The sequence below is a fragment of the Misgurnus anguillicaudatus genome, chromosome 9 (assembly GCF_027580225.2).
Source record: "Misgurnus anguillicaudatus chromosome 9, ASM2758022v2, whole genome shotgun sequence".
Taxonomy (NCBI): Eukaryota; Metazoa; Chordata; class Actinopteri; order Cypriniformes; family Cobitidae; genus Misgurnus; species Misgurnus anguillicaudatus.
In genome coordinates this window covers 626,337-653,099 of record NC_073345.2, presented here as the reverse complement: position 1 = coordinate 653,099, position 26,763 = coordinate 626,337, and the positions used below count along the sequence as shown (strand labels likewise).

Below are 26,763 nucleotides of genomic sequence, written 5' to 3'. Positions count from 1 at the left end.
CACTGGGAATTTTGGGCACCCTAGCAACATCTCCCATAGACTGCCATTATAAAATGCCCAGATGGATATCTTTGCACCACAGTGTCATAGAGAACATACATCACAATGGGGTGTAAGCTGTACCCCTGGGGCTTATAATGGGGCAGGGAACATGCCCATATAAGGGAATAAAAACATCCCAGATGGAATATCTTAACTTTAGAGTGTCGTAGAGACATGGGGGTGGGCTCATTTTACTCAGTCATCCAATCAGTCTCTTAGGATCACCCCAGAGCTATTAAGCCAGGCCCCTAGCAACAATTTTGGGTACCCTAGCAACATCTCCCATAGACAATCGTTATAAAAAGCCCAGATGGATATCTTTTCATCACAGTGTCATAGAGACAAGGGATGGTCATTTTACTCAGGCATCCAATCATTCTCTTACGAGTCTTATTGAAGTATTAAGCCACGCCCCTAGCAACAAAATATGAGCACCCTAGCAACATAATAAACAAAGCCTTATATCTCTGGATCCAAACATCATAGAGAAATGGGGGTTGGGTCTTTGGGTCATGTTGGCTTCATGCTAGCTTCATGCTAAATCATACTAGCTTCATGCTAGTTTCATGCTAGCTTTATGCTAATTTCATAATAAATCTTGTTAACTTCATGCTAAATCATGCTAGCTTCATGTTAATTTCATAATAAATCATGCTAGCTTCACGTTAAATCATGTTAGCTTTATGCTACTCATGCTAGCTTCATGCTAATCATGCTAACATCATGCTAATCATGCTTACATCATGCTAAATTCATGCTAATCATGCTAACTTCATGCTAATCATACTAGCATTATGCTAACATCATGTTAATCATGCTAACATCATGGCAACGTCATGTTAATCATGCTAGCATCATGCTAATCATGCTAACATCATGCGAACATCATGCTAATCATGCTAACTTAATGTTAACTTCATGCTAATCATGCTAGCATCATGCTAGTTTCATGCTAATCATGCTAGTAATGTTAACTTCATGCTAAATCATGTTATCATCATGCTAGCTTCTTGCTAATCATGCTAGCTTCATGCTAATCATGCTAGCTTCATGATAATCATGCTAGCTTCAAGCTAACTTCATGCTAATCATGCCAGCTTCATGCTAATCATGCTAACATCATGCCAGCTTCATGCTAATCATGCTAAATCATGCTAGCTTCATGCTAAATCATGCTAGCTTCATACTTAAACATACTAACAGCCAGATAACCTACTAAACTAACTTCTGTCAAACCGTTTTAAACATTCAGGCTACGCTTTGTCAAGCCAACATAAAGTTTGTCCTCAAACTTTAATATCTAGTTCTTTCTCTTCTGCTTTCTGTTGCACTTTAAATGAAACAAACTCCATTTTTCCAACTTCCAATGTATTCTTATTTACCTTTCTCTGAACCAATACGTTCCTATTCCATTCATGATTTTTGTTCACTCCCTGTGTCTGCTCAATTTGATTTACCTTTTGGATAGCCTCAGAACATGCCTTCTCCCTTATTTATTCTAACATTCTGTACTTTTACTGCATACTTCTGAGTGCTCACAGTGCTTGAATTGAATCAATTCTTATGGGGGGGTCCCCACTATGACAGCAGTAAACCCAAAATGGCAACACATTACTATATTTAAACACAAATGTGTGATTTATGTAATACATTTTAAATTAAAAAAAGTTTGTATAAAGGCTAGGATCTGAAAAATTTGAACAATTGGCTGAATTACGGAGCGGAGCCGAAGACCGTTGACATTTTCATATGAGATTTAAATAAGACTTAAAAGCAACCACGAATTTGTGTACCAATTGAGGAATAAATCTAAAAAGGACCTATGATGCCACTGACAATAATTATGAAATGATTAAAGTAAAAGTAAACATAAATACGTCCAATTTATGTTGTTAAGGAATGCCAAAGCCCAGACATTATGTTGATAAATAGGCTACAGTACAGTGACAAAGGGAGAATATTACCCTCTTAAAAATGTAATGTAAAAGCATTTTCTTTCCCATGCTGAGCGAAAATTATTATTCTAAATTTTTAAAGTTAAAGTTTTATAGAGGGTCCCGGATCCCCCCAGCCCCCCCTCAATTCGAGCACAGGGCTCACCACCACAATTGCAACATTTAGCCTTTGCTCCTTCATCCCTTTTAGCATATTCATGGTTTCCCCTTATATCTCGCACATCAGAGTTTGTCTCTGCAAACCGCACTAACGTGCCCATACTTTTGACACTTTCTTAGAGGAAGAGGAGCATATGGTCTTACTGTGTAGCTTATGTAGCCTAATTTAACCCTGTCTGGCATTCTTTCCTGATCAAACTGTAGCATGACTGACATAATATCAATTCTTTCTTTACTTTTAGCATATTGAAGCCTTTTCACTACAATAACTTTTTCTCCTTCAATGCAGCTTTTAATTGCATCAGTAGATACACCAGTTGGAATTCAGTAATCACACCTTTTACCCAAGGTTTCCTATTGTACAATGTGTTATCTACTGTTTCTGATTCTTGGACATCGGTTGTTAAATAATTCCAGAGCTAAGTAGGAAAAGGATCTGCCACCTTTAGACACTTTTGATATTGTCGCTGTCCGATGAAAACCACGTATGTCCATTTTGCAGATTTTGAGACGGATTGAATGTCCAGGTTAATTTCCGTATACAGTATGCGTCACATACCTAAATGGCCAATGAAAAGTTGTGAAATCATGTCATCTGATTTTCACATATATATTTATTTCTAGTCAGTTTTGCAACTATGCTAAAGAGGAAACGAGGGTTATTATTATTTTCTTTAATAAGATTGCTGAGATACGTAGATCTGGCGATTTTTATAGCCTGTCTGTAGTGTTGAACACTCTCTTTCCATGCTGCACACAATACCTCTAACTTTGCGCTTCTATAATTTCTTTCCATTTTTCTAGCTACCTTTTTAAGTGCTGCAGTGTGATGGTCATACCATGGAGCTGGCGGTTTTTCTTTGATTCTCTTTATTCGAGAATCGGCATCCATTGTGTTAGAACAAACACTGATCAGGTTTACGGTTATCTGCTAAATGTTTCATATATGTGATCTTGACATGTCAAGGCAGCTAACAGATGGATGGGTAAGCCGATCAGCCTGTTTCCTTGAGCAAGTCACTGCTATAAATCCACAAAACTCATTCTAAACATGTTTTCCAAGACTTTTCAAAACAGGATCTAGTAGTCTAGAGTTTTTTCTTCAAAATGATGTGAAAATCATTCGGCCTACTCATTCACATGAAACAATACAATTTCTAAGACAATTTTTCCTGTGAAAGGCTGTATGTGTGGAGGTGGGATAGCTCCTGAATAATCAGTGATTGACAGCTGAGGAACAAGAGTTGCATAATGAGCCACATAATGAGCCTTGTGGGGATGTTCAACAGGAATGTAACTTTCTCTGTAGTAAAACCATGATAAGGTTTACTTTTCAATATAATGTAAATACACACACATTATATATATGTAAAGGTACTGTCTGTATACATAGGCTACTATGGTTTTTAAAATGAATATATATGTATGTATGTATGTATGTATGTATATATATGTATGTGTGTATATATATATATGTGTGTGTGTGTGTGTATGTGTATATATATATATATATATATATATATATATATATATATATATATATATATATATATATATATATATATATATATATATATATATATATTAGGGGTGGAACGGTACACAGAAGTCCCGGTTCGGTTTGTACCTCGGTTCAGGCGCCACGGTTCGATTCCCTTTCAGTACAATGGAGGGAAAAGCAAAACAAAAATGAAGAAGGCATTTTTTTTAGTACGTAAGCTAATCTTAAAAACATAGGTGTCCTTAGTGTTATTTTCAGATGTCATGAATATGAACTGAAATGCATTTAACATACTATCTCGTATTTCAAAAATGTATACCTCTTTAAGTAATCTTGTACTCATCTTTCATACAAATATGGGTTCAAATGTATTGCAAGTGTAACCTAAATACATACATTTTGGCCTTATTTCATATTAATGTACTAAAGAACAAAAAAATAGGCTTGTAGGATGAATTAATAGGTGTGTACGACTTCACGAGGGGCTGCAAGAAACGACAAGTGGATGACGTCAGAGTAACGCGAGAGCGATTTGAAATCAGCCTCCTTCGCAAGATTTCTCGCAGTACTCTTACGCTGATGGCGCGGCGTAAAGTTGAGCACACTTAAAAAACTGAAAGCAGCTGAACTCGACAGAACTGCCCTGCGTATGCCTGTTGTATATAGCAGGACAATTTATCTCCTACTTCTCAGCGTGAGAAATACAAAGTGTGGCGTTTGAACTGACTGAAATGCGTGTTTGTCAAGGTGAATGCGTGAGACTTGAGAGCCCTGATTAGATGTATTTCCACTCACATACCTAACCACTGCTGAACAACGCAGACGCAAAGTCCTCGTCTTTTCCACCAATCTCTCGCCTGTACTATTGTAACTGACTGGAAAACTGAAGTTTTGCCAAACTTGCGATCTTAAAGAGGCTGGCGGAACGTGTAACTCTTGTGAAACACCACTTGCCATACTCGCTGTCGGCTGCTCATTCACTGACTGGACCGGCGCCGACGTGACAAAAAAAATGCAGAGTGCCAGAGAATGTAGACGGGCTCTGATAGAGCGCATACATAGGCGGAGCTCGGCTGCATCGGCGCCAATCAGAGCTTCAGAGCTAAAGCGGGGCAACAGATTAGCTGTCCATAAAGAACCCGCGTATCTAACAGTAGTTCCGCATTACATTAATTATTTTGCACGCAAGTTTTTTTTATTTTCATACTGTGTATTCTCCGTTTAAATTCATGCACCGAACCGTGACCCCCCGTACCGATTCGGTTCGAAACGAATACATGTATTGTTCCACCCCTAATATATATATATATATATATATATATATATATATATATATATATATATACATACATACATACATACATATATATTCATTTTAAAAACCATAGTAGCCTAATCATGGTAAAGGTACTGTTTGGCCATATATATGTATGTATGTATGTATGTACATATATATATATATATATATATATTAGGGCTGTCAATAGATTAAAATATTTAATCGCAGTTAATCGCATGATTTCATGAGTTAACTCGCGATTAATCGCAAATTAATCGCACATTTTTATCTGTTCTAAATTTACCTAAATGTAACACTTTTTAAGTTTGTAATGCTCTAATCAGCATGGATTTGGATAATATATATGCTATATGCAAATGTATGTCTACAACAGCCTGTTTACATTTTCAACAGAACCATCAGCCATAGTTTTATAAATGTTTTTGCCTTTAGAAGACCTTGTTCTTTCTCCATTTCTGTTTGCTGCTGCATCATTTGTGACCTGTGCTGGCAAATTGAGTTGGGATGAGCAAATTTTCAAAAATGTGTCATTTATATTTTAACATTCTCTATTAAAAAACTTCAAAACAATTGGAACAATTGTTGGAATCTGACAAAGCATGACAGAACTTTACCTGTTAATGCAGAGCAAAAACAATATCAATATTCATATATGTTTTTCTTTTATTGTTTAATTTTGACATTGAGACAGACCACTTTAAGACTGTAGGATAATGCAAGGGTTTAACATAATGACACAACAGATACTTTTCCTTAACAGTTAACCAAACATTCACTTCAGATATAACAGATTATAGGTCATACCTGCGTGAATTGTTGTCAAAACAGATATTTTTAAACCTGTAATTTTGTGTTAGATATCTATATATATCAGGGTCACGCACTCGCGCATTTGTGTGCATGCGCTTCAGACGTCTGCGTCAGACATTGCTTTTGAGCCTTGTCACTCTTAATAACTCTTTTAACATCAATCAGATCCCGAACTTTATCTCTCTTAATAATTATTTTAACATCAAGAAAGCCCTGCGGTCTATTTTCTATAATTTCTGAATGCTTTTTAAAACGAAACTAAAAAGTGAAAGAAGACGCATCTTTGCTTTATATGGATTTGGGACGGTACACCTCACAGAAAACGTGCAGATAAAGAAAAAACTGCACGTGCAGAAAACGTGCATTTTAGATGTTTAAATAACATTTAGAGCATTGGATTCGTTAGACGAGAGCTTAATGTTCTTATTTTTATGAAAAGCTCCGACTCATCTAGACAGCGCCAGTCACTTGCTGCGTCTCAATTCATCCAGCTGTAGGTCAAACAGAAATTGCGTGTTGCGTTAATCGCGCGTTAATAAAATTAGTGCCGTTAAAATGAATTTGCGTTAACGCGTTATTAACGCGTTTATTTTGACAGCCCTAATATATATATATATATATATATATATATATATATATATATATATACACACACACACACACACACACACACACACACACACACACATATATATATATATATATATACACACATACACATATATACATACATACATATATACATATATACATACATACATACATACATACATACATACATACATACATATATATTTATATATATATATGAATATTTTCTATTAATTTCACAAGTATAAGTTCCTTTTAAAAACCATAGTAGCCTAATCATGGTAAAGGTACTGTTTGGCCATTGTAAAACGAACACAGGGTGGTTGGTGTTTGGTTGCCCTGCGAGAGGTTTACTTTTGTGCAGTAAAAAGCTCAAAAGAACAACTGCCTGTCGTTGTCTGGACTCTTATTTGTGTTTTTTTAATCATTATAGTAGAAACAAAACAAGGGACAAGCGTGATAAACTTATCAATGTTTGTTTACAGCCGCCGCCATTAAGTTACTCCTTCACGTGTTGATCATGAAAGCAGTATGTGTGCACACGCGAGTGATCCTGTGTTTAATAAACTTGCTGTGCGGAGATTTGCGCTTAGACGCAACTAAATATGGATTGTACTGTTTGCAATTGCATATTTTATAAGAATACCAAAAAGCGCGTCGAATTTCCTGAATCGCGTGTTTGTGTATGTGCGTTCCCATCGCGTGAAATGTTTGGCGGAAGAACAAAGAAAACACTCGCCTCTGGAGATACTGACACACATATGCAATAAATAACGATTTAGATGTCATGTTTGGTGCATTCGGATGAAACAACAAGGAATGGAGAGACTGGATTGTGGATTGCGTATCCATTGACTGCAGGAGGCACGAGTTATGCATATGGATGTTTCTGCTCGTTCACTTCAATGGCGCGGGGTTAGGTGATCTCATCTCATTACAGATAAGCATGTAACAGGAGAGAGACAGTACATCTCCCTCTTCTAATACAGTTTACACCGAATGACAATATCTGTTTTCGATTTCACTTACATAATTTAAAAGCTGACATTCCAAGCATTATGTAGACATTTATATTTTGTTTTTATGACAAGTATTCGTTAAGTTACAGTTAATTTTTCTGACGTGTTTCTGAAAGGACTTCACTGAGGGAGAGAAAACAAAACGTGCATCATGTTTATTTTCTTAATTTTGCGAAAAGAACAACATTCTGTTTTTATTGGGAGTGGATAGAAATAAAATAGACACTTTAACGTTTTAAATTACGTATAAATCATATCTGTATGTCCAAAATCAGCAGAGTAATCGAAGTCTCTTTGCGGAGTGATTGAAAAATAAAGAGTTTGCGGCGCAGTCGACCCCAGAGTCTTAAATACTTTTTGGAGAGAGTAATTTGTAAAGTAATCTAATTACATGATTGAAGATGTAATTAGTAACTAGTAATTAATTACTTTTTTGAGTAACTTACCCAATACTGCCAGCAATGCACCTCCTCATGCTCCGCCAGGACTGTCGCTCCCTTGAGGATCACACCCAGGACTTTTTGCACCTTGCGCCACAGACCCACTTCCCAGATAAGTCACTCTGTTTTTTATCAATGCAGTTTAAATGAGCCACTCAAATCACAACTCTCTCAATATGATCCTCAGGGGAGTTTTAAGAACTGTGTGGAGTTGGCCCTGGTGTTGAGCAGCTCCTCCTTCACTGTGGGCGAGACAGAGGCAGACTCCTCACCTAAACCGTTTTTTAGGGAGGGCAATAGACACCAGGCTCCGCAGGCTGGAGAGCCAGGCCGGTCAAGGATGCCTGTGTGTGTTACGTTATTGGTGGCTAGTCCGAGACTCACACCCGATCCTGTTCCCAAAACGGCTGCCATTTCTACTCATGTTCCTAAGACGGCCATTCCAGAACCCACTGCACCAGTTAAACCAGGACGAGGTTCCAGGATGGCAATCAGAAGCACACCCTTCTCAAAGAAGACCGCCATGCCTGCACCTGTCTATGAGATGGCCACTGTCATCCCTGCTCTTGTCTTTGAGAGGGCTACCATCATGCCTGCACCTCTTCACAAGATAGCTGCCGCCACACCCGAGCCAGTTCACAAGATGGCTGCCGCCACACCCGAGCCAGTTCACAAGATGGCTGCCGCCACACCCGAGCCAGTTTACAAGATGGCTGCCGCCGCACCCGAGCCAGTTCCCAAGATGGCCACCTCTACAGTGTTTCTGGTGAATTTTCGGACCAGACGGCTAGTCTCGAGTCTGGTGGACACTCCGCTGGTGTCAGTGCAGGCGGCTGGTGTTCCTAGTCGAGTGGTCTCAAGTACAGTGGTCTCCAGATTCATGGAACCTATGGTGCCCAAAGTATGTCCTTTGACTTCTATGTTCCCTGTATTTACCATGTCTCTGTGGTGTGTGTGGTCTGCTTTCTGCTCCTCTGTTCCACAAGAGGTCTCTCAAGCCCATGAACCTGAGTCTCCTGAACTTCCTGTCATGCCTGAAAGGTCCGAATCTGAGTCTCCTGAAATTCCTGTCACAACTTAGAGGTCTGAATCTGAGTCTCGTGCACTTACTGTCTTGGCTGAAAGGTTAGAATTTGAGTCCCCTGAGCTTCCTGTCTCGACCAAGTTAGTTGAACCTAAGTTTCCTGAATTTCCTGTCCTGACCATAAAGCTTGTTTCTGAGTTCCCTGAGTTTCCTGTAAAGGCCGAGATGGTTACTGCTGAGTTTCCTGTGTCCTGTAGGTCAGCTAACATGGTCGCTCCCAAGCCCCATAGACTCTCTTCCCTTGCCAAAATGCCCATGCACGATTCTCTAAGTCACTCTGTCTTAACCAAAATGGCCACTTCTGAGCTCCCCAAACTCTCTGCCTGGTCCAAGATGGCCATCCCTGAGCTCCCTGAACACTCTGCCTGGCCCAAAATGGCCATCCCTGAGCTCCCTGAACACTCTGCCCTGTCTCTCTGCTCTCTCCCTCTGACTAGGTTCCTGTTGACGCTGGCACTACCCTGGTTTCCAGTTCCGCCTTGGTCTCTGGCTCCACCTGTGGCTCTCTGTTGATTGATTGCTCCACGCCCTTGTTTGTTTCCATGGACACTCATTGACTCACCCCACCACCTCTTGATTGTTGTCATAGTAACTCATTGTCTGAGATGTGATTGGTTCTTGTCTTATATATACAGTGCACATCATAAATGAGTACACCCCATTTGAAAATTAAGATTTTTCTTCATTTGTTAGTTAATATGAGACCAAATTGCTTTCTTTTTTTACAAAACAGTTTTATTAAACATTTATTTTTATTAACAAAAGAGTGAAAGTCACTGACCATCTTTAGGATACAAAAAATTAACAAATTTTAATCAAATGGGGTGATGCAAAAATGAGTACACCCCGATGAATATGTTAGCAAAAAAATAAAAAATAAAGTGTAATTAAAAGGAATTCACTAGGAGATGATTAATATAATTAATCACCACACAGGTGGCCACAGGATAACTGGCAATTGAGAGTGGTATTTAAGAGAGAACATCCACTTTCATGTAATGGTGACAGAATAGCACCACATGGTAAAGAAATGTCTCAAGACATTAGAAATAAAATCATTTCTTTGCACAAAATGGTCAAGGTTTCAAGATAATTAGTTAAGCGTTGCTAATAAGTTTGAATACTGTCACGAAAGGGATCCAAAAATTAAAAAAGGATGGACTTGTGAGAAGCTCTCTGCTATCTCCAGGACGTTTACTGAAGTTAACACCTCGTCAAGAATGTTTTGTGATGAGAAATGTTGAAAAAAGTCATCATGCGAGTTCAGCACAATCATTAGAAAGTCAATCTGGGTGTTTCCCATGACACCACACGATAGATGTACAGGGCAAAGGAGAGGCATGCATGACTGTCATCCACAGAGAAATCCACTGGTAAAGCCAGTGCACAAAAAGCCTTTTCCTAGAGCTCATATTGTGAAAGGTAAAGACTATTGGGTCTGTAGTTCTCTATACTGTGGAGTAATGAGACAAAGATTAATCTTTGTGGCTCTGAGGTGTGTTACCAAACTTTATGGTGTGGTAAGAGTGAGGAGTACAATGAAAAATGCAGGATAGTACCAAAATTAAAGCAGGATGGTGGCAGTGCGCTTCTGTGGGCTTCTTGAGTGCTGCAGGTGTCGGAGAGTTGAATTATATAAACGGCATCAAGAATACACAGATGTACTGTGAAATATTAAAACAGAAGATGCTACCATCACTCTGTGCCCTTGAGTAACGGGCAATCTTTTAACATGATTGTGACCCAAAACACACATCCAAGGTCACTAATTCATTTTAGAAGAAACACAGGGTAAAAGTGATTCAGACATCAATCCAGGTTGAGATATGGGGAGTTCTGAAGAGACAAGCAGAACGTCATTCTCCATCTAGGATCTGAAAGAGGTCATTGTTCAAGAATGGAGAATAAAAGATGGAACTGTGTGTTGTCAACTTGTTTATTTAATGTCTAGAAGAATTAGTGCTGTTTAAAAAAAAAAAGAATGGAGGCCATACAAAATATTTAGGAATCTTTGTAGGGTGTACTTATTTTTGCATCACCTCATTTGGTTTAAATGTGCTATTTTTTGTATCCTTAAGATGGTAATTGAATTTGACACTTATGTTAAGAAACATACATGTTTAATAAAACTGGTGTGTAAAGATACAGCAGGTTGGTCTCTCATTTACTGACAAATGGAGAAAAATCTTGGTTTAAAAAGGGGGTGTACTTTGAAGGGGGTTCAGACGTCACGGTTTGGTTCAATTTCGGTACAATGGAGGGAAAAGCATAACAAAAATGCAGAAGGCAAATTTTTTAAGTACTTAAGATAATCTTAAAAACATAGGTGTCCTTATGTGTGTTATTTTGAGATGTCATGAATATGAACTGAAATGCATTTAACATACCATCTTTTATAACAAAAATGTATAGACTTGTGTACTAATGTACTAATCTTTCATACAAATATGGGTTTCAAATGTATTACAAGTTACCTAAAAACATTTTTAAATTACATTTTAGCACATTTATTTAATATTAATGTACTAAAGAACAAAAAAATGTAGGCTTATAGGATGCATTAATGGGTGTATATATATATATATATATATATATATATATATATATATATATATATATATATATATATATATATATATATATATATATATATATATATATACTAGGGGTGTGCAAAAAATAGATTTATAGAATAGACAATAGGGTGTGCGATTTATAGAATTCCAAAAATCGATTCATAATTTTTTTTGTAATGCCGTGTTACTATTTTCCTGAAATTAGTTTATCTCAGTATTCCCATAGATGGCGCTGCGTCGTATTCAAACTGATGCCCGCACACTCTTGTCACAGTCTTTCCCACACATTGCTGCTGCAGCGCTGCCCAGTTATATTAACAAGTGCCCAAGTATATCTGTCATCAAATTTTGTCTTTTTTGTTTTTACGTGATGATGACACTCTTTAATAATGACATTTTGTGTGCGACATGATGAGTTTGGTATGCGTTCCTGTGCTCTTTGTTTCTCAATGAATTGGGATGCGACGTGAACAAGCTCGTGTCCCATTGTATCCTTCATGTTTCTGAACTTGAGCAGAGTTTTAACATTAGAGAACTTGACGGAGCACCCGCGGACCGTATGGTTCCGGGTTTGTATTTGAAATGGTCAGTCGGGTCCGGGTCAGTCATAGTTAAATTACTTCGGGTCCAAAGTCTGATTAATATTATGTATAAAACCTGAGTCGATCGGAGAATGACCGTGAGCGCTACCGCGCTAAAGCTTGCATGCAGTATCAGCATGCCGACGGTTTCTATGGCGATAAAACTGGCTCTTTTCTATTATTATTAATAAACCATATATTTTCTAAAATCTATTGCACTGAACGAGCAAAGCTCAAGCTGACTCAATATTTACAAAACGCAAAGCTGTAATGTAAAGTCCCCTGTCAGTGGGACAGCAAGTAGACTTTTGAATCTGAAATAATGAGTGGATTAAAGAGAGACACTTTTCCTGCTTCTGCTCTATCTAATAGAAATAATAACCATTATAAAACCAGTCACATTTCTAATCTATAGACCTGCACTGTCTATCATTAATATACTATATTATTGTATTTAATAAAGTTTGATTGAAGGGGTCATCTAATTGCTTCATAACAGTTTTTATTTTTCCATAAAGACATAAAGTAATATCAGACTACATTTAATTTGTTGTGTTTCTTTTCTTTAAAATTGTATTTCTACTACAATCAGTCACATAGGAAAAAGTAAACTACATTTACATACTGTGAATCGTTTTTTTAAAATCGAGAATCGTTTTTGAATAGAAAATCGATTTTGAATTGAATCTGGAGCCTAAAAATCCGAATCGAATCGTGAAATTTTCTGAATCGTGCACCCCTAATATATACCCTGTTTGTTCAGTACCTGTTGCGAGTCTGTATATGTTACCCTGAGTTTAGCCTGTGTTTCCCTGCGTTTATCTGCCTTGTTTTTATGTATGTTTTAACTGTGTATGACCTGCTTGTTTAATGGATTATGTTAATGGATTACCCTCTAAATAAAACCCAAGCTGCATTTGGATCCACACCTTGTTTTGTCTGCCATCACCGGTAACACTAACATTAGCTAGCAACTTGAAAAAACATTGATTTTGTTAATACATGACTAACGCGTTTCAAGCAGTCACCTTATCCAGCGTGCGGATCCTGCTCACATCACTCGCAGCCGTACTCCAGTGTAAAAAGTTTTAAACCCTCTTTTTGAAAGAAATTTCACCTCAGAATCGCGTTCCTGCAAACCTGCAGATGGGTAAGTAGCAAATATGAAAAATGCAATGAGGAAGAGGAGAACGTAGGGTTTTGAGACCGTCCGAACCTCCTACCTGCCTCAGGAGAAGGAAGAGGAATTTGCTCTTTGAGGTTTAGTGGCTGCCGACTGAAGCCGGCGGAACAGAAAAAACGAAACCAAGGATTCCACACAGGGTTCTTTAGCCGCTGGACCGTGACCCTTGCCTGTGCAGATCCTTCAGTGCCTTAAGGGCTTGTTATACTCGCGCTTTGGTCCGCAACGCAAGCCTCCGCGGATCGTGCGCGCGTCTCACCAAACGGACGAGGCGTTTATAGTTAACGTGCTCGCTGTTGCACTATTTTTTGAACCACCAGGCGGCGACGCGAGCAACAAAGTAAAAAACAAACACAAAGAAGAGGATAGAAGAAGTCAACCGCTGGAACAACCCTAGTGCTTTTAACATTAAGAGTTTGATATATATAAATATGAGAACATGAATAAAACAACAATCTTTTAAATATGTCTTTATTAAACAGTATCATTTCATTAACGTTTTTACTAAACAAACAGTACAGACATCTTAAGGTTTGTATTTTATTCCTCATCCAGTGGTTCATTCAATACAAATATAAGCCAAACATTTTGAATCATGTAAAATAATTCTTGTTTTAAACTGCAAAGTTTCCATACTTTACTTCCAGAGTGTCAGATAAATATATACATTGTTTTGCTTGGATTGATCAAAGAGATACGTCACAGACTTGCCTGCTCGGACAGAATCGCCTCGAGTTCGGTCATTTTCGAATGCGGAGCCGTGCGGAAAGTTAAAAAAAATGCCGTGCACAGCGCCACGCGAAATGGGGTCTCGCGCACCCAACGCGCGCGACCGCCTACTCCGCGTTGATGCATTTTTGCCGCGCGCACCAACGCGCTCTTGCGGACGCGGCGACCATAAACTAGGCTTTAGCCTGGCGGATATGCAGCAATATCATGGTGCGCACGGCAGAGGCCGCCTCCCACAAGGCCGTGGGTCTGTGAGGGGAGGGTGGCTGGTCTCATGGAACAGAGTAACCCTTAGCGGCCTCGCCGTCAGGAGAGGTGAAAGGTGATGGCTGAAAGGTCGGTTCCGGGATGAAAATGAGTTTTCCACGACCGTGTCAACCCACATGCACCTCGGGAAAGAAAGGCACAGAAGGTTGGGGCTGTTCTTACAGTCCCGAAGTACCAATCATCTAGGCGGGACGTGTGGGTGGGGGAGGAGTTCTCCACTTCACACAGACCGTCTCCGCGTTCATGGCTGCCACTCGGGTCGAGCACGGGAGCCCCTACCCCACTCCGATGCTGTGGCAGACATAGAATCTTTGTGAGGACATGTCCTCACAAAGATTCTATGTCTGCCACAGCATCGGAGTGCATTTAACACCTGACTATGCATGAAAAAATGACAGTAAAATAGACCATCCTCAATTTACTGCAGTAATTCCCTTCTCAACCAGCAGAAAATGCATTTAACACCTGATTATGCATAAAATTATTCATTTTTACAAAAACAGTAAAAAAAAATCGGTATAATTTTGAAAAAAAACGTGATTTTCATTTTTGGTCAAACCGCCCCGCACTAAGATTCATTCATGCTTTTTTTTTTTTTTTTTTTTTTTAACAGTTTTTTTATTATTTTGACATGTTTTGTCCAATGTAAGCATGTACAATATACAATGTGTCTTCCCAAGACAAAAACTATAAGAGCACGTAAACAGAAGATCTTAAAAGATTTGTGACAAATTGGCATCAAATAAACAAAGAAAAGCAAAAGAATAAGCAAATAAAAACAATTCATGCTTTTTTAATGCTTTTTGCACGTTGTTTTCTTTCATGGACTATTTAAGATTTACATTTATATATTCAGACTTACATTTATATTTTCAAACTTATAACTAATGTATTCGCCGTTTAAATTTATATATTCAGACTTACACTTATACATTCAAACTTACATTTATATATTCAGACTTATATTGTTAGTTTGAATTTATATTGAATTTATATATTTATATACTCAAATTTATAACTATATTTTCACGATTTACATTTATATATTCAGACCTAAATTTATATATTCAAACTTATATATTCAGACTTATAACTATATATTCAAACTTATAACTATATATGCACGATTTACATTTATATATTTAGACTTATAACTATATATTCTCACTTACATTTGTGTATTCACACTTATAACTATATATTCTGACTTACATTTATTTTTTCAGACTTATGACTATATATTCTGACTTACATTTATATTTTCAGACTTATGACTATATATTCAGACTTACATTTATATTTTCAGACTTATATATTCAAACTAGGGCTGCACGATTAATGGCGTGAAAGAGGACAAGAGCACGTAGAATACACGTAGAACATGCACCACCCATCTCTAACGGCACATCTGGCTGTGGATGGGGGTGCTGAGAGTCACTGGACGAACCAGCTAACCGATTCAGCACCGTATATACAGAGATAAGACTTCCAGAGTTTTGCCACCGCAAGAAAAACTTGGAGATGACCTGATGCTCCAAAAACTCACATTTTCAACCCACATAAAACTCAGATCAGAACTCAAACTCAAAACTCCATTAGAACTCAGATAAGAACTCAAGGTGTGTTCTTAGGCAGGGGTTTTTAAGCTGTGAAGAGGTCACACCTTAAAGAGGTGTCTGACCCAATCAGAGGTCATACTTTTAGAGGGTAGAGTCTTCGTCTGTTTTGCATATGGAATTCGATTTAATTCGATTTAATGTTGACGTGGAAATGCCCAAACATGGTCTAGATATGAATAGGATTAAGTAAGTAATAGCCTACTAAACATTCATTTAAACTAGTTTGGGTTAAAGCTGTAGTCTACGATGTTGAAAATCGGTAGAGAAAGCCTGAGACGGTTAGTAAGTTTTAAAAAACTCATCCCGCCCCTCTGTGCTACCTGATCCCTCCCCCCGGGAAACCACCTGAACAACGTCACTCATTCAAGCTGTGATCACTGGTAGTAAACATCAGAACAGAGATTTACAGAGCAGTAAACACATAAAGGCTTGTAATTTATGATTGTAATTGACGTTATTTACTTTCACAACAACGTTTGGCATACGTTTCCCCTCCTGAGCTTCAAGAAATGACTTTATAAATATAATTATTTTGACCCGTGATACGCGATGCTAAACGGCTAACATTCCAATGCCGACCGGCAGCATGGGCATGTTCTCAGATTGATAATACTATATTTATGTAACACAACCAACCCCAGCACACCTCACACAATCTTTGTAAATATAATTATTTTGACCCGTGATACGCGATGCTAAACGGCTAACATTCCAATGCCGACCGCCAGCATGGGCATGTTCTCAGATTGATAATACTATATTTATGTAACACCTCACACAATCTTTGTAAATATAATTATTTTGACCCGTGATACGCGATGCTAAACGGCTAACATTCCGATGCCAACCGACAGCATGCTGTCAGACTCATAAAAAGATATTTATGTAACACCTCACACAATAAAAGTATAAATAAATGCGTACCTGTTCAACAAAAGTCTGCCGTGTCGGCGTCGGTTTTCAGCCCCAAATCTCCCTGAAGCTTCCTCCAACAGTCAATGGCGGACCATATATTGATTCTACTTAGAGTCCGGCGTTTTTCAAATTTTTTTAACCTCTGCTCTTTCTTCAACAGACTTCCTTTTCTTCCAACCTTTACTGTAGGGACAAGCAGGGGCTGCTTGCTGCTGTCGTTTAGTTTTTTTTTCCCATTAGTGAGATGTTGCTGCTTCGCTAGCTACCATACACTGACACAAATTTCATGTCGCAGGCAGGAGAGGGGCGGGGTGGTGTGCGATGGGGTGGAGACGCGAGCACGAGGTGGATTTTCAAATGTAGCAGGGATTGGATGAGAGCAGTTAACCAATGTAAGATGTCCGGCCGGACAGTTTACATTGGTCAACTTATCTGCTACCATACACCCAATAGACTGAATGGATTTTTTAAATTCTTTTTTCTTTTCATATTGTTAGGATGTTACTGTAGAACCATAACCAGCATATAAACGAGGTTATTAATAATGAACAATCTTTGAAATCGTAGACCATAGCTTTAATATACTAATATTACATAAACACCAAGAACATAATCCATGATGAGATTAGAAATATTTGATTAAGACATTTCCTTTATACATTTATAAGTGAATACATGCATGACTAAATAGAAAGTTTTTCTGTCTGTCTCAAAATCTCCCACATTCTTTTGTGGTCGTAAAACTTTAATCTTGATGTGTTGCCATAGTGGCCAGAGGCCTGGTTCTGCGTTTGAGTGTTAAAAGCAGTTTGGGGGTAGTGTTAGAGACCCCTGGTCCCTGGCCTGCTGGTCGGGTGAGGGTCTTGTGGTTATATTTATAAAATATATAAGTAGTTATTGTGTGTCGGATTTGGCTCAGTCGTTACATAGTTATACATTTGAATATATAATTATACAGTGTAAATATATATCTGTAAGTCTGAATATATAAATGTTATTTTGAATTGGGGCTGCACGATAAATCACATGCTATTGTCAAGTGCATCTCGTCAGTAGTCCGGTTTCTTGATTAGTAGTAAATCGCCATCACCTGCTTTCAGATGGAGCGGCATTTACTACACAGAGCCATAGTTCACTGAAAAGCTAGGCAATATTGCAGGCAATTATGAATGCAATATTTCCCAGCTTGTCAGTGAATTATGGCTTTGTGTAGTAAATGCCTTTCGATCTAAAAAGCAGGGGATGGCTATTTACGAGATGCTTGAGACAATCGCACGCCATTAATCGTGCAGCCCTAGTTTGAATATATAAGTCTAAAAATATAAATGTAAGTCTGAATATATAGTCATAAGTCTGAAAATATAAATGTAAGTCAGAATATATAGTTATAAGTCTGAATACACAAATGTAAGTGAGAATATATAGTTATAAGTCTAAATATATAAATGTAAATCGTGCATATATAGTTATAAGTCTGAATATATAAGTTTGAATATATAAATATAAGTTGAATATATAAATATAAGTTTGAATATATGAATATAAGTTTGAATATATAAATGTAAGTTTGAATATATAAATTTAGGTCTAAATATATAAATGTAAATCGTGAAAATATAGTTATAAATTTGAGTATATAAATATATAAATTCAATATAAATTCAAACTAACAATATAAGTCTGAATATATAAATGTAAGTTTGAATGTATAAGTGTAAGTCTGAATATATAAATTTAAACGGCGAATACATTAGTTATAAGTTTGAAAATATAAATGTAAGTCTGAATATATAAATGTAAATCTTAAATAGTCCATGAAAGAAAACAACGTGCAAAAAGCATTAAAAAAGCATGAATGAATCTTAGTGCGGGGCGGTTTGACAAAAAATGAAAATCACGTTTTTTTTTTTCAAAATTATACCGATTTTTTTTACTGTTTTTGTAATAATAATTTTTCATGCATAATCAGGTGTTAAATGCATTTTCTGCTGGTTGAGAAGGGAATTACTGCAGTAAATTGAGGATGGTCTATTTTACTGTCATTTTTTCATGCATAGTCAGGTGTTAAATGCATTTTTTGCTGGTTGTGAAAGGAATTACTGCAGTAAATTGAAGATGGTTTATTTTACTGTCATTAGTCAATATTGTAGAATAATTCCACAATAGAAGTAGTAATACAGGTTTGCATGGCCCCAGAAAACTATGCTGTTGTTTACAAATAAGAGCCAGTCATGATTCTAATGAACTGATGGTGGACGGTTGCCAGGTCTGTTTTGAGCTTAGCTCTGTGCTTTTGGTATAAGTTGGGGATAGCACTTTCTGCTCGGCATTTCATACCTGGGATCCAGCGTCTTGATCATCTGCTTAAAGACGTCTTTTTTGACTGTAATAAGCGGGACCATGTCTTTGGCAATGTGGTTAGTGATAGAGTTTGTAATCTCGATCGACCGTTTGCTATTTATGTCGTAGCAAGTCCCTCTTAACTCTTTCGCAGCCACTGACGAGATATCTCGTCAATTAAGAGAAAACGCTTCCCCGCCAATGACGAGATTTTCTGTCTTTCCGCAATACCGCTATTATTCACAAGGTGGCGCCCTTCCGCAACTTTTTAAACCCGGAAGTATTGCCCTATGGCAAGCGGCTGCATGTCCGTGTCTGTTTTAAAGATCGCTCTGAATGGGACCTCTATGAAAAGTCTGTCACAAAAATTGAATTATCACTGCTTTTTGCTCAAAATGTGGTGTTTTTGCAGAAACCTACCCATATTCAAAAGCTGATTACAAAAGAACCACTTAAGGTAGGATGAAACGTTTTTTTTTTTTTTGAAAGCAGAGGGTCTGTTCTTTCATTTGGTATATTGTATGTTTATATATTTCAAGAAGAACATTTTCTGGAAGGCATTAAACTTTGGTGAAAATCATGAAAAACGCTGGCGCTGGCTGGCAACTTTTTTTAAAAACGCTGGCGGGGAAAGAGTTAAGTGACATCTGGCTCGACTTTTCTTTTGCTTTCCCAATGTTACCTGCTGATGTGGAGGGCGCTGAGTCCGCTGACTTTAATTTCATACATTCTTGATATTCCAAGATGTGCTTGCGGCTAAGGTGCTGGAGAAAATTGCTTGTGTTGCCGCCTTTGGCTTGAATTTTAGCCTGACAGCACTTGCATAAAATGTTTATTTGGTCGACGTTGGATTTTTGGATCTGGCTCCTTTTTTTGGCAGAAGTTCTTCTGTTTCATGTTTTACTAATTCTTCAGCATCCATCTTCCCTGTAACGTAACACAAGAGCACTGCTCGTCCACTCGTCACTGCTAAGGAAGTGGAACATTGTAAAGGGACCGTCTGAAACAGTGTCGCGTGGCGGAGTGTAACGTTAGTTCCGAACGTCGTGTAATTAAATACGGTTTAAATGGCGGTTTATTAAAAATGTAAATCGTAACAAAAATCAAAACAGGTTTTCGGTTTGAAATGGTTTACTGCCCAGCACTAATGAATCTCGCTGATTACATTACATTACCACACAGTAAAGTCAGATGAAGGGGGGGCAGACAAAGAAGAGTAGAGAAGGTCTTGAAGAGAGCACGAGAGCCAGGTGAGCTGCTGATTTTTGGGTGATAGTACTGAGTATTAGTAGAGGAGACAACTGTGGAGAAAGAGGCAAAAAGTGACTGATAGAGACAGGCGTCAGTAGGATCTTTCGATCTGCGCCACTTCCTCTCCACAGCCCTGAGCCTGGAGCAATGCTCACAGAGAACATCAGATAGCCAAGGGGCAAATGGGTAGCCCGGGAGATCAGTTATTGTCACAAAAATATTTCTGGATACTGTGTTAAGAAATTAACATACAAACATGCCTAAAACATCAGCCTAGTGAGATAATAAATAATTGTGAAAACAAAAGTTGCATAGATTTTGTAATTATAGGTGAAAGTACCTGAATACTTTACAAACGCATTTTAAAAACAGACATTATTGTAGTGTGTTTTTTTTACTTTTGGCCTTCCATTTGATTCATCCCTTGCATCTTTCACCAGTACGGCTACATGACAGCATCTCAGAGGAAGGTCATCATTACCTCATCTTTGACTTGTAAGTTCCCCTGCCAAATATATAATAAAATGTTATTATGAAGCAATAAGATATATTTAATTGTGTATTTAAGTGCAATATGAATATTAACTCATTCACCGCCAGCCTTTTTGAGAAAAGTTGCCCACCTGCATTTTTGTGATTTTAACAAAATTTTCACGAAATTCCTTGCAGGAAAAATTATTTTCTATAAATATATAAACATACAAATTATATCAAATTAAAGAACACACCCTCTGCTTTCAAACAAGCAATAAACAAACAAACAAACAAACAAAATGGGGAAAAACGTTTCATTATACATTTACTTTTTCTACTTAATTTAACCACTGAAATATGGATATTTCTCTTCAAAAATACAACATTTTGAGCAAAAAGCTCAAAAAAAGAAATTTATGTTAGAGATCAGACTCAGAATGACTATCAAACATAAAGAGAGTTAAAATAAAACGTTATATTTTTTAAACTTCCGTTTTTGATAAATTCGTTTTGGCGCCATCTGGTGGATTACACTTTCACTTTGAAATTCGTCCAGAAAGGCATACTTATTAGTTAAATATGAACTCATAAATGACGAGATAACTCGTCAATGGCGGTGAATGAGTTAAATAGTTTAATTAACATTTTGTCATTATTTACTCACCCTCAAACCTATATAAATGTATTTTTTCCCTTTCAGTCGGTCACTACGACTTCACGTTGTGACCGACGAATTGGGAACTCGCATAGAAAGACCAATCAGCTTTGCTTGTATGTAAAAGAGCCAATGAATGTTGGCATGCAGTATTTGCATAATGTTGGCTCCACCCCGCCAGGTGGGTATAAATGCCAGCAACAGACTGCATTCAGTAGCTTTTCGCTTCGGAGCCATCAGCTGTGCACTGCTGCTGTGTTAGAAGCAACTTGTGTTTTTATTGATAGGAACCTGTGAAATTTTTCCCTCAGCAGACTTTAAGTCTGCAGTCTCTGTATAGGTGTAGTCTCATTAGATAGCCACCCCAGAGATTTTTTGATATGCAGAAAGCCCTATGCGGTTATTCCATATCGTAATATGCCGCCTAAGAAACCTTTATGCGATGTGGCTTCCGCAGTGTTCTCTGTTACCGCCAGCGGGAACGCTCCAATTTGTCGGTCACGACGTGACATCTCCATTCCCTTCCTTCAGGGAACGAAGGTTACATCCGTAACCGAGACGTTCTGCTGAATGCAAAGAGACATATTTTGAACAATGTTTGTAACCAAACAGTTTTTGAGCACTGTTGACTTCCATAGTAATTTGTTTTCCTACTATGGAAGTCAGTTGTGCTACTGCTTACTGCATGATTACCAGAGGTGGAAAGTAACGAATTACATTTACTCACGTTACTGTAATTGAGTAGTTTTTTTGTGTATTTTTACTTTTTTGAGTAGTTTTTAAAATCTGTACTTTTACTTTTACTTAAGTATGTTTTATTTAAAGTATTGTACTTCGCTACATTTTAAATCATATCCGTTACTGAGTAAAAAAATATTTTAAAAAGCAAGGTGATAAAGACCCGCAACGGATGTAAATGGGCGGGGCCCGGGGGAACGCTCAAAAAGAACCATGGAGACGGACGAGACAGGCGCACGCAGACCCGCCTCAGTTCAAATCTTATGAAAGAAACCCCTGGTCATATTTAAGCGACCACTTTCCACTGACGCGAAGCGAGTGTTTCATTTCTATGAAAGGTAGGATTCATGCTCTTAAGTACGAAATTGCACGACGCGTTTTTTAATACCATGCGCATTATCTTCCGAGGTCTAGCAGCTTCGCGTCAAGTCAAAGACAACTTCAAAACGTCCTCCAGAATGCGCAGGTCATTAGACATTGCAGAGAGAGAGAGAGAGAGAGAGAGAGAAAGAGAGAGCAAGAGAGAGAGAAAGAGAGAGAGAGAGAGAGAGAGAGAGAGAGAGAGAGAGAAAGAGAATAAAGGTCATCAGGTACCCAGGTCAGGGAAGTAAGAAGATAATAAACGTGTCAAATGTATATAGAAATGGCACTCATCTCATTATATGCTCATTTAAACAATAAATTTTTTAATAAAATAATTTATGTTACCAGCTATACATCATTTACAACCTTACTATAGTGATTGTATTTACAAGCTGCTGACTACCTTCAAAAGTGCATAACTCACATGTAAAAATCATGAAACAATTCCATAAATGTTTCTTACTTTAAAAAAGCTTTTTATTTTATTAACTTTTTGTTATTGCACTTTAATTGTAAAGATGTTCCTACAATTAAAAATAACTAGTTTGAGATTTATGTTCCCTTGTCGTTTTTGAACTATAGTAGAATCCTCTACCTCTTACCGCTGTAAAAAAAAGTAACTTTTACTCTGAGTAAAGTTAAAATGACTTACTTTTTACTTTTACTTGAGTAGATTTTTAGACAAGTAACTTTACTTTTACATAAGTAAAGTATTATAAAAGTAACTTTACTTTTACTTGAGTACAATATTTTAGTACTTTTTCCATCTCTGATGATTACAAATATCTTCCTTTGTGTTCAACAGAACAAAGAAATTTGTACATGTTTAGAACAATTTGAGGGTGAGTAAATGATTACAGAATTTTCATTTTTGGATTAATTATCCCTTTAAATAATTTACTTCCAAGATTTTTTTCTTGAAGTGGCCAAAATACTGTTGCTTTCCAATGTGAGAGTATTCTTGGAGTATTCATGTAACTTGTAAGAATACTATATTCCAGAGATACCATTTCTAACTGAAATTATTACCAACACTTTTAACTAGTGCCCTTTCTATCGTTGTCTGTTGCAGAGTAACAGGCGGTGAACTATTTGAAGACATTGTGGCCAGGGAATATTATAGTGAAGCAGATGCCAGGTAGGTGGGCAATTGTTACGACACCTATGGAGAGTTGTAACAGAGCTCTAGACTAAACTTTGAGAGGAGTGGCATTGGTGCCAACTACCTGTACAGTTGGTGGCACCGCAATTTAATTTCCATTAAATGTATTAAGATACATTAAACATTTGATACATTATACATTTGAGAGATACACAATGCTTATCTTCCTATCTTAACTCAGGGAAATGTGCAGTACTGTTTTAGAAGTACAAGATGCATCACTATTCTGTTATTTTTATTTCTCCTTTGCTAATTTTAGTATTTTGTTTTGCACTTTTTGCTTTGCACTTTTTGCTTTGTTTTATTTGTATATAAAACAGTATGAAATTACAACATGTTTGGAGTTTTTACACAACTAGTAATAGAAAACAGTTTTTGTTTCCTATTAGGCTGCCCTACATTTACTTAAAGGATAATTCCGATATTTAACACTTTGAGTCTCATTTCTGATTTGTTTTGGATAAACTACAATGATGGACACAGAGGCTTTGACGGTGGGTCGTGTCTTGACTTTTCGGCTCGTTTGGAGGCGTCTCTTGGCTGCTTCAGAGTGGAGGTCAATGGCCATGCACAAACATGTCATTGGAGCAACACTTGGCGTTCATTTTCGGGGCTGTGCTGCTCACCGAGTGGTTCGTGGTGTTCGTTGATTATTAAAAATAATATATATGCACAATGTATGATTTCAATCCGTGTTATTTGCTATAGTGGAACTATTTTTTCAGATACCTCACAACCGCGTATATACTTCCGCTCTATATTTGAGTCTGAAGCATGAATGAACGTAGTCCAACAAACTGTAATAAAACGGTAGCATACTTTCAAAATCAAGTTTATTTGTAACACTTACACCATCCAATATGTTTTTTCATCGGCAGAACAATAAAAAAGATATTTTGCAGAAACCCCAGTGCTCCGTCATGCAAGTCAACAGATCCGCACACTTTAAGAGCTAAAGCATATATATCCAATGCAACAGTAATCCCCCATAACTCCGTGTGACATATTGACGTCTTGTGAAGCAAATCAATCAGTTTTTGCAAGAAACTGAACGTTATTTACAACATTATTAGCGTGAATGCCAAAGCAGGAAGCGTGTTTTCCGTTTGAGACGATCTCTTCCACTGGTGTGCGTTTGGTGGCTGTTGGCTATGGATGTTGGTCTCTCTGCGCCACCTATAGAGCGGGAGCGTGAAGCGCACTTCCTGCTTGGCAAAAGCTCTGCATTAACGCTGTAAAATATTTATATATATATTCGAATCTCAAAACTGAATATCGAATGTCAACCCACGGAACGAATATTCTGGTCCAGCCCTACTAATATGGGAAAAATTTATTCTGAGAGAAACCGAGCGAAAAAAACAACAACCACATGTAAACAGTCCCTTTTCTGTTTCCCGGCGGCGGAGTGATATATCAGCGAGCAAACAGTCTTCCAGAGAAGTCAATGGAATTTTACAAAATGCCAAATAAAACACGACAGAAACTGTATTTCGCTACACAACTTGTTTTTAATCATCAACGAACACCACAAACCACTCGGTGAGTAGCACAGTTTTGAAAATGAACGTTAAGTGTTGTTTTAATGACATGTTTGTGCATGGCCATTGACTTCCATTCTGAAGCAGTCAAGAGATGCTTCTAAACGAGTCAAAAACTCAAGACACGACCCATTGTCAAAATGTCTGTGTCCATCACTGTAGTTCATCCAAAACAAACCAGAAATGAGACTCAAAGTGTTAAATACCGGAATTATCCTTTAATACAGCAAAAAGCATCTCAGTAGTATTTCTACCACATTAAAACATACATACAATAAAATGTACTAAATGCTGATTTTATTGCAATGAATACTATGTTATTATTTTAAATATATTATTTTTGTTGTTTTGTATGTAGCCATTGCATTCAGCAAATTCTCGAGGCAGTCCTTCATTGCCATCAGATGGGTGTTGTGCACAGAGACTTAAAGGTACATTTAAAATTAATTGATCAACCTCAAACTTTCAATACTATTATGCCACCCATTTCTTTATTTGGTTCCTCTAGGGATAAGAGGATATGCTGAAAAAATGTGTTACAATTTACAATCGAATTTAAACTTTGTAGGCTGTATATAAACTTTAACTACACTGATTAAAACTGTCACTGGGAAAGTAAACTTTCAAAAGGTCCTGATTTGAACCATAAGGTACAAATATGAATGCATGTGGTACTTATATGTACCTTTGAGAGATGAATTCTTTGCAGAAACATTGAAATTTAAACATGGTCTGTGTAACGTAATTTAAATCCCGCGTCTCGGTCTGATTGATGTTTCCGCTTTCTTGTTCTTGATGTTCGCTGAATTCTGGGTTTATATTTTAAACTGCCGCTTCAGTAACAATGACAAGATCAAATGCCTGAGTGACAGGTTATTGTGTGTATGTGTGTGTGTGCGTGCGTACGTGTTTGTGTGCGTTTCCAAAATATTTTAAAAATTTAGAAAAACTAGACAAAGCTGTGCATTTTTTTGTCTGTGTAAGTTTATAAACAAAATGATTGGAACACAATTGTGATTCTAAAGGGCACCAGGTGAAATCTTGCCTAGGGCAGCAAATTGGCCAGGGCCGGCCCTGCATCCTTTCATGTATATGGGATATTTTTCAAACAAAGGACTCAGTACTTGGTTGAAATTCCGAGGATCCTCGACATTGGAACAGTCCTTGAACGGATGTTGATTATGTAGCATCCTTGAAATTCTGTCTTCCAAGGATCCTTCCTTGACATTGAGAGACACCTAAGCTGTGTCCCAATTCAAAGTCTGCAACCTTCTTAGCATGCGACCTTAAAAGGCGAGCACTCGGTCTTTCAAGGTGGCAGCCTCAGAAGTTCGCGAAGAGAACTGAAATAAGTCTAACCTTCGGAGGACCCATAATTTGCGTCACCTGTTGCACGCGCTCACCGCACCTGTCAGCAGGACACAGCGGAGACGTTTCTGACTTATTAAAATAAATATGGAATCAGAAA

At 37.6% G+C, this 26,763-nt stretch overlaps 1 protein-coding gene across 7 annotated transcripts in view; it reads left to right on the top strand.

Annotated features, from left to right (window-relative positions):
- The window catches only part of camk2a (calcium/calmodulin-dependent protein kinase II alpha), a 496,915-nt gene that overhangs the window by 93,364 nt on the left and 376,788 nt on the right, over window positions 1-26,763 (top strand). For all 7 annotated transcript variants that reach the window (XM_073871008.1, XM_073871010.1, XM_073871009.1 and 4 more), the window contains 3 exons: window positions 20,803-20,857; window positions 23,665-23,730; window positions 25,654-25,726. In XM_073871008.1, the coding sequence (XP_073727109.1) occupies window positions 20,803-20,857; window positions 23,665-23,730; window positions 25,654-25,726 (194 nt within the window). The remainder of the gene's footprint in view (window positions 1-20,802; window positions 20,858-23,664; window positions 23,731-25,653; window positions 25,727-26,763) is intronic.